The sequence below is a fragment of the Eubalaena glacialis genome, chromosome 11 (genome assembly GCF_028564815.1).
Source record: "Eubalaena glacialis isolate mEubGla1 chromosome 11, mEubGla1.1.hap2.+ XY, whole genome shotgun sequence".
Lineage (NCBI taxonomy): Eukaryota > Metazoa > Chordata > Mammalia > Artiodactyla > Balaenidae > Eubalaena > Eubalaena glacialis.
In genome coordinates, this window is record NC_083726.1 from 40,078,077 (window position 1) to 40,093,504 (window position 15,428).

General features: G+C 34.7%; 1 protein-coding gene across 1 annotated transcript in view; it reads left to right on the forward strand.

Moving 5' to 3' along the window:
• PAWR (pro-apoptotic WT1 regulator) overlaps positions 1 to 15,004 on the forward strand; it is a 99,775-nt gene extending 84,771 nt beyond the window's left edge. Inside the window, exons 4-6 of the mRNA XM_061205649.1 lie at positions 10,297 to 10,444; positions 12,050 to 12,154; positions 14,330 to 15,004. Coding sequence (XP_061061632.1) covers positions 10,297 to 10,444; positions 12,050 to 12,154; positions 14,330 to 14,416 — 340 coding nt within the window. The 3' untranslated portion in view covers positions 14,417 to 15,004. The remainder of the gene's footprint in view (positions 1 to 10,296; positions 10,445 to 12,049; positions 12,155 to 14,329) is intronic.
• Positions 15,005 to 15,428: the final 424 nt, after the last annotated feature.

Sequence of the window (15,428 nt, forward strand, 5' to 3'; positions counted from 1 at the left end):
CGGGCTTAGTTGCTCCGCGGCATGTGGGATCTTCCCAGACCAAGGATTGAACCCGTGTTCCCTGCATTGGCAGGCAGATTCTCAACCACTGCGCCACCAGGGAAGTCCAGGGACACCATCGTCTCTTACATAGATGATTACAATACCCTTCAAACTGGTCTCGCTGCCTTCAGTTTTGCTCATTTCCAGTGCGTTTTATTAAAATGATTCTGTCACTTTCCCTGCTTTAATGACTTCCTATTACCTTTAAATGAGTCTAAACTGGTCTCCAAGGCAGGGTGATGCACAAGATAATGTTAGGATGCAGGAGGAAAATGTTAGATCTTCTGTTTATATTTACCTTTTAATCTAAAAGACAGTAAGACATTTACAGTCATCCCTTGATATTCACGGAGGGGGGATTGGGTCCAGGACCCTGAGGATACCAAAATCTGTGGCTGCTCAAGTCCCTTATATAAAATGGTGTATTTGTTCACAATACATACAATCTATTCACATCCTCCTGTATACTTAAATTATCTCTGGAGTGCTTATAGTACCTAATACAATGTGAGTGCTATATAAATATAAGTTTGGCTTTTTGGAAATTTCTAGCATTTGTTCCCCCCTGAATATTTTCGATGTGGGTTGGTTCAGTCTGGATGTGGAACCCACAGATTCGTAGGGCCCACTGTATACTTAATAGCTAGCACTGTGTACTTGTTAATTTACTCCCTTGTTCTATGTATCAGATGATTATTTAGTATTTGAGGTATTCTGACGAAAGTGTGCGTTGTTCACTTTCTAAATGTTGCACAATAGTGCAATTTGAATGGTTAGATGGATTTATGAATTATTATGTTGTTTAACTAATACAAAATGGATAGGTCGGGGGAGGGAATTTAAGGAGACTATAAAAACAAGTATATAAACGCAAAGGTGATCATGTGGTTGTTCAGTTGGCAAGATACATAAAATCAGATCTGTTCTTATAAATTAGAAAAAAATTTTGATGCTTGCTTTGGAGTTTTAAGTGAAAATTTAAAAAACTTTAAATTCTTACTGTGAGGCATCTCTTTCTGCTGTTACAGACATTAAAAATCAAATATGCAAGCTCATTTTAGAACTACACCTTCAAATCTCTATATATCACAAAGAGTTAAAATAAGTTCCTCAGAAGTAAAGCATATTCAAATTATACTTTCATTAAAAATATTATAGTCAATTTTTGTGAAAACAAAAAAATTTGTACCATAAATAATTAAAATGTATATTTAGGGACTTCCCTGGTGGCACAGTGGTTAAGAATCCGCCTGCCAACGCAGGGAACACGGGTTTCATCCCTGGTCCGGGAAGATCCCACATGCCATGGAGCAGCTAAGCCCATGCGCCACAGCTACTGAGCCTGCCCTCTAGAGCCCGCGAGCCACAACTACTGAAGCCTGCCCGCCTAGAGCCCGTGCTCCACAACAAGAGAAGCCACTGCAGTGAGAAGCCCGCGCACTGCAACGAAGAGTATCCCCCGTTCGCAGCAACTAGAGAAAGCCTGCGCGCAGCAACAAAGACCCAACGCAGCCAAAAAAAAAAAAAAAGATGTACATTTAAAATTCTTTTCACCCCTTTATGTTATATTTTTTGTGATACAGATAATATTTTAACAATATCATATTGTAAATCATATTTGATTTACATATATGTTTGTATAATAAAGTATATATGAATATGTAATATATAATATATAACCAAATATAATGATATTGTAAATCGATTATAAAGATAGTAGATAAATATACATACCAATGTATATGTAATGGATAAATTTGGAGACCATTAGTTGAAATTCTTCAAAAAATAGCTTTCAGGTCCCCTGCTTGCTTTTCCAGTGTCATATCTTGCTTTCAGGTCTCTTGCTTGCTTTTCCAGTGTCATATCTTATCACCCCTATATTTACCTTTCATGCTTTAGCCATATTGGATTTTTCTGTTTCTCAAAGGGCCACGTACTCTTTGTTTCTAGATATTTACACATTCTTATTCCTCTTTTAAGTCTGAGTTTAAACATTCTTTAGCATAATGCTGCTCAAAGTGTGGTCCTTGAACTGTTTGTAAGTAATCCATGACAAGGTAAGAATAAAACTTAAGAGTAAATATTCAGAAGCCTGAATTGCATTTTAACATTGTCATCATCACGCCTAAGTGCATGATAAGCGGAATCCTTTCAGAACAGGATATCGACTAGTTCAGGTGCTGTGGTACGTATGTGATTTTTTTTAATTTAAGTTTTTAGAGCAAAATTGAGGGAAAGGTAGAGAGATTTCCCGTATAAACCTGTCCCCACACATGGATAGCCTCCCCATTATCAACATTCCTCAACAGGGAGGCACATTTGTTACAATTGATGAACTTACACTGACACGTCATAACCACCCAAAGTCCATAGTTTATATTATGGTTCACTCTCGGTGTTGTACGTTCTGTGAGTTTGGACAAATGTATAATGACATGTATCCATCACTATAGTATCATTTTACTCTCTGATCTCTTTATTCTCTCCATAGTTTTGCTTTTTCCACAATGTCATATAACTGAAACCATACAGTATATAGCCTTCTCAGATTGGCTTCTTTCACTTAGTAATATGCATTTAAGTTTCCTCCATATCATTTCATGGCTTGACAGCTTATTTCTTTTTAGTGCTGAATAATATTCCATTTTCTGTAGTTTGTCTATTCACCTTGAAAGGACATCGTGGTTGCTCCCAAGTTTTGGCAATTATGAATAAAGCTGCTATAAACACCCATGTGCAGGTTTTTGGGTAGACATATGTTTTCAGCTCCTTTAGGTCAATACCAAGGAGCATGATTGGTGGTAAGAGTATATTTAGTTTTATAAGAAACCACGAAACTGTTGCCGAAGCAGCTGTACCATTTTACATTCCCACCAGCAGTGAATAAGGGTTCATGTTACTCCACATCTTCACCAGCATTGATCCTGATTTTAGCCATTTTAATATGTGTACAGTGGTATCTCATTTTAGTTTGCATTTCCCTGATGATATATGATATGGAGCATCTTCTCATATGCTTATTTGCCATCTGTATATCTTCTTTGCTGAGGTGTCTATTAAGTTCTTTGGCCTATTTTTCAATCGGGTGGTTTGTTATTATTGAGTTGTAGAATTCTTTGTATATTTTGGATAACAGTTCTTTATCAGATGTGTCTTTTGTAAATATTTTCTCCCAGGCTGGCTTGTCTTCTTGTTCTCTTAACATTGTCTTTCACAGAGCAGAATTTTTTTTTTGTAGTCTACTGTCATCCATTTATTTTTCTAAAATTACCTTTTTTTTTTTAGAAATTTCATGTAATGTCTGGAACATTTATATTAACATATTTCCATACAAATAACCCAATGAAAGTTTAGTATTAGTTGTTTTGTTTGTTTGCTTGTTTGTTTTTTATACTGCAGGTTCTTATTAGTCATCAATTTTACACACATCAGTGTATACATGTCAGTCCCAATCGCCCAATTCAGCATACCCCCATCCCCACCCTACCGCGGTTTTCTCCCCTTGGTGTCCATACGTTTGTTCTCTACATCTGTGTCTCAACTTCTGCCCTGCAGACCGGCTCATCTGTACCATTTTTCTAGGTTCCACATACATGTGTTAATTTACGATATTTGTTTTTCTCTTTCTGACTTACTTCACTCCACAGAGCAGAAATTTTTAATTTTAATGAAGTCCAGCTATCAGTTTCTTTCATGGATTGTGCCTTTGGTGTTTTAGCTAAGAAGTCATCAGCATATCCAGGGTCTTCTACATTTTCTCCTATGTTAGTTATCTTCTAGGAAATTTTGTAGTTTTGCATTTTTCATTTAGGTCCGTGATGCATTTTTTTTTTTTTTTTAATTTATATTTATTTATTTATTTTTGGCTGTGTTGGGTCTTCGTTTCTGTGCGAGGGCTTTCTCCAGTTGCGGCAAGCGGGGGCCACTCTTCATCGCGGTGCGCGGGCCTCTCACTATCGCGGCCTCTCTTGTTGCGGAGCACAGGCTCCAGACGCGCAGGCTCAGCAATTGTGGCTCACGGACCTAGTCGCTCCGCGGCATGCGGGATCTTCCCAGACCAGGGCTCGAACCCGTGTCCCCTGCATTGGCAGGCAGATTCTCAACCACTGCGCCACCAGGGAAGCCCCCGTGATGCATTTTGAAGTAACTTTTGTGAAGGGTATAAGGTCTTTGTCTTATTTTTCATTTTTTGCATGCAGATGTCCAGTTGTTCCAGCATCATTTGTTGAAAAGTCTGTTTTGTTCCATTGTATTGCCTTTACTCCTTTGTCAAAGATGACTTGTGGGTTATTTATGTGCGTCTCTTTCTGCTTCCATTGCTCTATTTGTCTCTTCTTTCACCAGTATTGCACTGCTTGATTACTGTAGCTTTATAGTAAGTCTTGAAGTTGGGTAGCGTTAGCCCTCCAACATTGTTCATTAATATTGTGTTGGCTATTCTGGATCTTGCCTCTCCATGTAAACTTTAGAATTAGTTTGTCAATAGCCACAAAATAACTTGCTAAGATTTTGATTGGGCTTGCATTGAGCCAGTAGATCAGTGGGAAATCAAAGTTGGGAAGAAGTGACATCTTGCCAATATTGAGTCTTCCTATCCATTAACAGGGATTATTTCTCTATTTAGTTTTTCTTTGGTATCTTTCATTCGAGTTTTGTTTTTTTCCTCACGTAGATGTTGTACATATTTGGTTAGATTTATACCTAAGTATCTCATTTTGGAGAGAGCTAATGTAAATGTATTGTGTTTTTAATTTCAGATTCCACTTGTTCAATGCTAGAGTGTAGGAAAGGGATGGACTATTGTATGTTAACCTTGTATCTTGCAACCTTGCTATAATTGCTTATTAGTTCCAGGAATTTTTTGGTGTGGATTCTTTCACATTTTCTCCATAGATGATCTTATCATTTGTGAACAAAGACAGTTTTATTTCTTCCTTCCCAGTCTGTATAACTTTTATTTCCTTTTCTTGTCTTATTGCATTACCTAGGACTTCCAGTAAGATGTTGAAAAGGAATGGTGGGGGGGGGGGACATTCTTGCCTTGTTCCTGATCTTAGCAGGAAAGCTTTTGAGTGTCTTACCATTTCGTATGATGTAGGTTTTTTGTAGGTATTCTTTATCAAGTCAAGGAAGTTCCCATCTGTGCTTAGTTTGTCCAGTTTTTATCATGAATAGATGTTAGATTTTATCAAATTCTTTTTCTGAATTTATGTGTGATCATGTGATTTTCTTTAGCCTGTTACTGTGATAGATTACATTAATTGATTTTTTTTTTTAACTGATGAACCAGCCTTGAATAAATCCCACTTGATTTTGGTGTATAACTCTTTTTATACATTCTCGAATTTGATTTGCAAATATTTTGTTGAGGATTTTTGCATCAATGTTCATGAGACATCTTAGTGTTTAGTTTTCTTTTCTTGCGATATCTTTGATTTTGGTATTAGGGTAATGCTGGCCTCATAAAATGAGTTAGGAGATATTCCCTCTGCTTTTATCTTCTGGAGGAGATTTTAGAGAATGTGTATAATTTCTTCCTTAAATGTTCGGTGGGATTCACTAGGGAATCCATCTGAGCCTCATGCTTTCTTTCTGTCTTGCAAGGTTATTAATAACTGATTCAATTTCTTTAATACATACAGGCCTATTCAGATTGTTTGTTTCTTCTCGTGTGAGTTTTGGCAGATTGTATCTTTCAAGGAATTGATCTATTTCATCTAGGTTATCAAATTTGTGGTCAGAGTTGTTCACAGTATTCCTTTATTATCATTTTAACGTCCATGGTATCTTTAGTGATAGTCCCTCTTTCATTTCTGATGTTAGTTGTCTGTGTCCTCTCTTTTTCTTAGTTAGCTTGGCTAGAGGCCTATTGCTTATATTGATATTTTCAAAGAAATAGCTTTTGGTTTCATTGATTATTCTGTATTGGTTTCCTGTTTTCAATTTCATTGATTTCTGCTCTGGTTCTTGTTATCCTTTTATTCTGCTTGCTTTGGATTTAATTTGCTCTTTCTTTTCTAGTTTCCTAAGGTAGAAACTTAGATTATTCATTTTAGATCTATCTTCTTTTCTAATACATGAGTTCATTGCTATAAATTTCCCTCTAAGCACTGCTTTTACTGCATTCCACAAGTTATAAGTTGTGGGTTCGTTTTCGTTTTGTTCAAAATATTTTAAAATTTCTCTTGAGATTTCTTCTTTGACCTATGTGTTATTTAGAAGTGCACTGTTTAATCTGCATGTTATTTTGGGGCTTTCCAGTTATCTTTCTGTTACTGGTTCTAGTCTAATTCTGTTGTGGTCTAAGAGCAGACATTATATGATTTCTGTTCTTTTAAATTTGTGAAAGTGTGTTTTATGGCTTAGAATATGGTTTATCTTGGTTAGTATACCATGCAAGCTAGAGAAGAATGTGTATTCTGCTCTACCTGTGTTATTTTTATGTTAGTCATTTGTAACCCAAAATGTGTAAGAATTGAAGAAGGATTTATTTACCTTAAAAATCATGTGTTAAATTTAATCAGGCATATTCTTTTTCCATAAGTAAAATAATTAAAAAGTAAATATATAATAGTTAAATCAAAATAAAACAAATAAAAACAAAATCTTTTTTATGCTTTTCAATTTCTGCTTTTGTTAGTATTATCTAAATCTAGGAAGTAAAATTTATATTCTTTATTTTCAATCTTAATTTACTTATGATAAAGGAAGCTTTCCTAGATTTTCTTTTTTAATAAAAAAAGATACCTCTTTTCTGAATGTGACAGTAATACTAAACCAAATGATGATGATGGAAGTAATTTCAAAGAGGTACAGACCAAAAGAGCTTGTACTAGTTTTGTTGGGAAGTGTCCTCCCTCCTATATTGAGTTCAATTTTTAACCATTATTGACGGGAAGTGCTAGAACCACAGTGGGTTATTTGCAGTGATGTACTGGCTGCTAAAACAATAAAACCATCAAAATTTAAGTGGCATTTATATGCATGACATAATTATATTCACAACCACAAATGCCTTATTTGAAAGAAGAACTATTACAGTTAAGAAGCTGACAGAAGCAGATCTTCAGGATTTCATATGTATTCAGGATTTCATTAGTATTGTGTGAGTTTCTTTTACAGTCTGACTTCAGGTTGCTAACATTAAAAAACTACACACAAATGACAAGACAAAGATGTTTGCTGGAAGGTGTTGGATGAATCTGTAGCAAAGAAGGTAGTTCATGTAACACTTCTTAGCAACACCGATAGCTTGGTATATTTAGGGACAGTTTTAGTCATACAGAAGACCAACTCTTAGACAAATCAGGATAGCAAAGGAATTCTTGTTACAATATGATCAACACATTGATTTTGCTAACATGACAGTAATGTGAAGGAAGAATTTATTTTTCAGCTTCCTTGCTGACAAACACAGCTTGCTCTGAAGTATATAAAACTTTGAAGAGTTAACAAGTCAACAAATGTGGTTTGGTGTTTTGCTTTGCTTTGCAGGAGTATGTTCTGATTATTATATAGACAGTGACAGGGAAAAAATGTTGGAACTTGTGCCAGAATGTAAATCAACGTCCTGCTTGTGTCATTGAGAAAGTCTTGTTATGTCGGCTGAACTAAATAGTGTACTTGGTATATCAACTAAATTAACAGTTCACTAAAAGTGTGAATTACTTAAACACTAATACATTAAATTTGAGGTTTTAAAAAAACTAAATGATAGTTTGGAAGCTGAGCCAGTCAACTGTTACCATATGCTGAGGTATACAATAATTTTTAAAGGGAAATTTTCAGGCAAAGTATTTGACCTTTGGCATGAACACTTCATGTTTTTACAAGATAAAAAATCAGGTTTTGTAAATCAACTATACTTCAATTTTTAAAAAAAGAAACTAGTTTGGTCCCCAGCTTTTAAAATATGTGAATTAAGTTTACTTGTCTGATAGCATCATTCTTTTTTAAAAAATGATCTTAATTAGCCTTTCGTGCAAGAAAGAAATATCAGATGTTTTCAGTGTTACATAAGGTCAAAGGACAAAAATGAAAGTTAGAAATTTGGGGGAAAAGATTCTTCAAATTGTTATGATGTGTTCCACAATTTATCAGTAAGTAGGTGATGATTTTAGTATTGCACTGTTGCAAAATGTTATAATCATATACCTTACAAATTTGATAAGACACTTTGAATTTTATTTTCCATCTAAAGAAAACCCATGCATAGGAAATTAATAGATCAAGAATCTATTATTTTTCATCAAAAGTTATTTTAGATTTAACTATACTTTTGATGGATAAATTATTGGAACTGGCTACCAATAAAGAATTGAGGACAAATTTTGAAAAGTGTCATTTTCTGCATATTGGATAAAAGTTAAAACTGAATATCCTGAGCTTGCTAAAATTGCTTTAAAGTCTCTTCCCCTGTTCTGGTCAATATACATCTGTGAAACTAATTTCTCTGCTGTGAGTGCTACTAAAACAAATCATAGAGGTAGTTTAGATATACCTTACCCCTTGTGATCAGCATTGTCATCAGTCCAACGTAGATTAGGTAAATTAGCAAGAATGATGCCAGCCTCCAAAAGAGCCCCCAGGAAGCTCTACCTCCTGGTATTTTCACCTTGTGTAATCCCGTTCCACATTCATCATGGGGTTGATGTGATAGTATGTCACTTCTGAGTTTAGGTCATAGCAGAGACTGCAGTGTCTGTCTTGGTTGTTGTGTCGCTTTCTTTCTGGAAGCCAGCTGCCTTTTTGTGAACAGCCCAGTAGAGAGGCCCTCATACTGAGGAATTGAGGCTTTTGGCCAACAGCCAGTGAGAAGCTGAGGCCTTTTGCCATCAGCTCTGTAAGTGAGGCAAATTCTCCAGTCCAGACAAGCCTTCAGATGACTGTAGCCCTGACCAACATCTTGACTAAAACCTCATAAGAGACCCTGAATCATGAACACCCAGCTAATCTGCTTCCAGATTCCTGACCAACAGAAATTGTCAGATAATAACTGTGTTGTTTTAAGCCACTAAGTTTTGGCATATTTTTTTATTCAGTAATAGATAACTAATGCAAAAGCAAGAAGCAAGCTTATTTGTTATATTAAAAACTTTAAATATTGACATATATGCTATTAGTTTAGAGTGTGTGAATTGGTGTTTAATATGAAGAATGGCTATTTCAGTGATAACTTTTGGTTAAATAAGAATTATGAAATGACAAAAGTTGCTAGTGCGATAGCTGTTTTCTATAATTGCCTATATGCATACTTCCAATGAAAATTATGCAGTTTTATGTAATTGTTTTCTTTTTTTGTTTATCCTATTTTTGAAATATAATTTTATGGGTCTGAATCTAATAAAACATTTAGGCTTGTATTTTGTATGGCCTTTTTTACTTTTATTTTTCCAGTTCATTTTTGTTTGATCTTACAAAAGTATTGGTCCATGGGGACTTCCCTGGTGGCGCAGTGGTTAAGAATCCGCCTGCTAATGCAGGGGACACGGGTTTGAGCCCTGGTGCAGGAAGATCCCACATGCCGCGGAGCGACTAAGCCCGTGCGCCACAACTACTGAGCCTGCGCTCTAGAGCCCGCGAGCCACAACTACTGAGCCCGCGTGCTGCAGTTACTGTAAGCCTGTGTGCCTAGAGCCTGTGCTCCGCCACAAGAGAAGCCACCTCAATGAGAAACCCAGGCACCGCAATGAAGAGTAGCCCCTGCTCGACGCAACTAGAGAAAGCCTGTGTGCAGCAGTGAAGACCCAACGCAGCCAAAAAAAAAAAAAAGTGTTGGTCCATGATGTAATGGAATTTAAAAATAAAAGGAGAAAGAAAGTGGTTCTTCACTAGAGATAGGCTACATTAGGTCCCCTGTCATAGTTCTCAGAGTACCTTACACTTACCTTATTGTGATGGTTGTCTTGCTTTATTGTCATTGGTTATACTCCTGTTACACTGAAAGCTCTATGAAAGTCAGAGTCCGTGTTTGCATGTCTCTGTTTCCTGTTCCATCTTCAGTACTCATAACAGTGTCTGGTACTTAGCAGCTACTCAGTAGATACTGGTCAAAAGAATTAATTAAAAAAAAATTTTTTTTATTGTGTTGGAATAATGATTAACTTCCATAATTATAAATAAGTTGGCTGTTATAACCATGTGTCCTCAGGGGAATGATAATTGTTTAGGGTGAATAGAAAATACTCTTGGCACTCTTCTTGCTGCATATTAGGTATCTTTAAAAATTTTGTATCTTTTTTATTTCCATAGCACAACCACTGCCTCTGAAGAAGATGTCTCAAGTAGATTTCCCCGAACAGATAGAAGTGGGTTCAGCAGGTATAACAGGGATGCAAATGCTTCAGGTAATTTGGTCTCAAGTAGCACATTGGAAAAGAAAATTGAAGATCTTGAAAAGGTATGAATTACAAATTATTTAAGATTTATGAAATTAATATACCATTGGGATTCCTTTTTCACTTTCATAGCAGCAGAGAGAGAAAAATTGAAATGTAAGGAAGAGAGTGTCAAAAAAGGGAAAAGAATGAGGGGCACTAATGGAAGATACCATTAGTGTTAATTGGTACTTCCATGTGTAGTCAAATAAAAGCTTTGAATCACTCTTAATTATATATTTTCTAGATGCATAGTGGCTAAGCATTTTCTGATTTCCTTAATACTTTTCTATTCAGTTGTGTTGATGTTAAAACTTTTAGAAATGGAGCCAGCTCTTGAATTGGTTAATATTTAATGGATACTCTCATTTTGCCACGTGTTATCTTTAATATATTGAAAACAATCTTTGCCTTTGAAATGGTTAGAAGTCTCTGTTAGCAGTATGTACTACTGTGTGTTTATTATATTATCTGTACAGATTGTAGACTTTCTTCTGGGTTGTGAGTTAGATAGAGCCTAGAGCCACTGTGGTGTTTGAAACAATTTTAAGGATAAACCTGTTTAGGAGTATCTTTGAGAACATCTCAAATGCATATTGCCATTAATTTATTAACCATGGGGTCTCAACTTTGTTCTGTAAACATTCAATCCCTAAAATTGATAACGGTGCTGAATTACTTTCTGATTGTTGAAAGTGTGTTTTATTTTGCTGAACTGAAACTATTCCTTGTGATATAAAAATTGTTTTAAGTAGAGATTGAATTTTAAAAAATTCTTTTTATAATATTATGATTATTTTTAGTTCACATTTGAACTTTAACCCTAGTTTCTGTGAGTTTAAATTAAAAACTTTAAGGAATACATAGTATAGTTTTCAAGGGGGTTCTTCAGAAGGGCTTTTAAAGTTGCACAGGAGTTTGGATTGAGTTCCTAGTAGCTGGCAGCAGCTGATTAATGAGGCCGGCTGGCTGCTTTCCTCTGAGGGTGAGTAAGAAAGAAGCCAAATTCTATGGGAGACCTTTTCAGTTCTGCTTCACTTTTGCCCCCAAGGTGGCTGACCCAGCATAAAGTCCTGGCTTCTGAATAAGATTTCTTTGGAAAAGGTGTTGCATTGTTTAAAAAAAAAAGAAAGTTTAAAAACCAGTAATCTTTTTCAGTTCCTTCATTTTATCCATTGTCAGTTAACTGGCAGAGCCAAAAGTAAAATGCAGGATCATTATTTTTCTGTTTAGAGTTTTCCATAGAGCCATCTCCTTTTCTTAAACTTTGTATTTTTTATTAAAATTTTGAATTTCCTTCAACAGGGTATTTAGTCATTAAATGTTAAGATATTTTATTACTAATGGTGGTGATCAACTAAAGAGCTGAAGTCATTGAGTATTGGTATTTGTTAAAAACTTGGTAAACATAGATTTAATCAGAGGTATATTTTACAACTCCTGTATTCCTCTCATTCTCTGGTTCTTTTCTGGGATGGGTTCCTCCTTCCCTTACCAAGTGACTTAAGAAATTCATTGGAAATCTTCATGTATCTAAGGTACTTCACCAGACTTAGCAGATGTATGCTATTTAAGATTATAAACAACTTGTTACTTCCCAATTAATACTTTGTAATTATATCTACCAGGAAGTGGTAAGAGAAAGGCAAGAAAACTTAAGACTTGTGAGACTAATGCAAGATAAAGAGGAAATGATTGGAAAACTCAAAGAAGAAATTGATTTGTTAAATCGAGTGAGTATTCACATATTTCAGTTTAATGGTTTCCTTTTTTTCTGTCAACTGGATGAAAATACATAAATATGAAGAAATTATTTAATTTTATTAAATAATAATATGAACTAAATAGTTCATTCTCTTGTTAATGCGATAGTAATTTGTGGTAGCCAGAGCCGTCATTTCATTCCATAAACTGATTTCCTCTGGCCAGTTACCAGTCAGTTGTATTTACTTAATATTGTTCTTTTGGGGATGGACCAGTGAATGGATTTGTTCTGTGTTTAGTTAGAGTCTGGAGGTAAGAGGCAGCTTGGTCAGCGCCACACATAAAATGGTACTGGTACAGAGTTGCCCCAGTGAAGAACTAAAATTGCTACTGTCTTGCCATAAGAAACTCCATATGTCCTTGTCTTTGTGGTATTTTCACCACTTTTTTTTCTCCAGTTATACATATGCATCCCCAGCTTTAGGTTTAGCCTAAACCTAAGGTCTCTCTTTTTTTTTTTTCTCTTTCAGCCCTAGAATTTACTCCCTGCTTAAGAAGCAGGTATTACTTAGGTAATGGTAATGAGGAGAGATTTCATAGTTTCCCTTTTTCGAAGGCTTTACATAAGATGGAGGAAAGAAATAAATTTGCTTCTGGGAAAAACGGAACAAATTCCTAATCCAATCTTAACTCTAATTCTAAAAGAAGAGAAAATAGAAAGCTTCATTATGTGCAGACTCATTCTAATACAGCTCTACAGCATTAACTGCAGGGTGTGGATGAGGACACTGAAACTCAGAGTTTAACTTGCTCAAGGTCATATGTAGTAATCACATAGTTATCTGCTGAGCCAGTATTTGACCCTCAGGTATTCAGTAGTTTTAATTCTAAGTAAGCTCTTCTATTCTTATAGACTGCCTTTCATCTTGGTTTGGAACACGGGCATTCCTCTTTTGGTTCTAGAATAATTTAATAAAATCTGCAAATATTTTTATGTCTATGATGTATTCGCACTGTCTTAGGCAGTGTGTTCATTAAAAAGAATAATAAAACACCTGCCCTTACAGAGTTTATAATCTAGTAATGATATGTGAATGTATTTTATTATTTAATTCTAAATCTTAGGTAGGTCTCAGTTGTAGTGATTTTAGGAATCCCGTATCTTTATTATCGTTAGTTTCAACAAATTGGTTTCCTAATATCATTCATTTAGTTTGTGAGTAAATACAAATTCTGTGTGTGTACATTTAAAAATCATTTACCTAATTGTTCAAAGACAGTATACTAAGTGTATCAGAATTTTGCTATCCAGTAGTACACTTAGAATTCAAATTGATTTCTCCAAGTTTAGTATTTTGAATTGCAAGGATAAATCTATAAATGTCTGCTTTTCCAACCATCAGTAAATAGTCTGCCTGTAAATAGTTTTTCTTCAAACTAAAACTTATAGTGGATTGTCTTTGTATTTACTAACTGGTTGCATATATTGATACTAAGATTAATATAGGGAACATAGAGCTAGAATCGGGTAACTTTAAAGCACCTAGTTTAGTGGCTTTCGCATTTTTTTAAGCTCGAAACCTTTCCCTTAAACAAAATGTCATAGAGAAGCCTAACGTAAATTGAACCAGGTCAACTCTGTAAGCCCCAGACCTCCTTTTCTGTATACCTCAGTTCTATCACCTCCCCAAATTCTCCCCCTGCAACATGCATACTTGTCAAAGATCACCAAGGTGGTAGGGGTACATCTAGAACTTGTACCTGGATCTTTTTGATGCCTAATTTGACACAAGGTTGCAATCCAAGGCCCCAAACCTCATATTGACTGCATATGTATTTAGCCCTCAATTTGGGGAAGGAGGGATTTGTTTTTAACTAAAAACTTAAGTTATTTATAGTGATTAAAAATTGGAAGATTCACAATAAAGAATTCTGATTTCTGGCTTCTCTTTAAAAACTGAAAGATCTGGCAAGAGCTGGCCTGCATTATCATGATACCAATGAGGAGTCTAGTAGTGGATGCTGCCTTTAGGTGGGGCATATTCCTTCCAAAGTTGTTTTCAGAACTAGCCCTCGTTTGCAAACTAATTGCTTGTATGAATTATCTTTGAATGTATATTTTTGAAATTTTTTTTTTATCACCTTCAGAATACTTTTAAGTGTTGTAAGAACTTATGTGTTATTTTCCTTTTTGTTTCCTTAAGGACCTAGATGACATAGAAGATGAAAATGAACAACTAAAGCAGGAGAATAAAACTCTTTTGAAAGTTGTTGGGCAGCTAACAAGGTAGAAGATTCAAGGCTCAGTGTGGAAAAATATTTTAAAACTACTGATTGAATGTTATGGTTAGCGCTAGGACAGTATTCCTATGCTGTAATACATTAAACTAACTAAGTATGTATATTTATTTCTAGAAAACAGTGGATGTTTATTTTCAAAATATTTCTTTTTCATTATCAGTTTCAAAAAGTATCAACCTTTTATTTCACGAATAAGTAACATCTTTTAGTTTTTAAACTGGTAGGTTATGCCTCTTTTGGTTTTGTGTGGTATTCAAATAATATATGGTTTAAAGTCACAGCCATCTGAATATATTTCATCTATGGTAGTGCATTTTCTCCCTAAAAGAATATACATAGTCTTTGTTTACATGAATTCAAATACTTTTTAGGGAGTTACCTGCAAATGCCTTATTACTGATGTGTGCAACCTTTTATATGTTGATGATTTACTCATAAAGGTCTTTGTCTACTGTCATTTGTTCTCTGAGCTTATTCTAAGCAATTTAGAGGAACATAGAGTCACACTCTTTTGTATAACAGTCATCTTTAAAAAGGAAAGCTATTATAAAAAGTCAGTTAATATCATATACTAGTTGGCTAAATATAAAATTTAAGAGAATACTTGAATTATGCTATAGTAAATTAAAATGTACTATTTTGTATTCAAATATTGAAATAAATTTAAAATCACTTTGACTTCGGAAAAACATACAATTGTAATTTTAATGTAAAATTTCTTATGTAGGTACTACTTTTTTTTTTATTATCATTCCAAGGTTTATAAGTGAACATGGGGTATTTTAAAAGTTGTTCAAGCCTGGAGAGTGTGTACAATTTCAGTGTAGAAGGAAAAAAGAATCCATATTTTTAATTATCATATGCATTAAAATCAAAACCAAAATATTTATCCACATTTAAAACATTTGTACTTACTGTAACAAAACAGTATGTAAACAGAAATAGTACTGAAATACTTTGCTTAATTTCTAACTTGGAGGATAACACTGTGACACAGTTGTT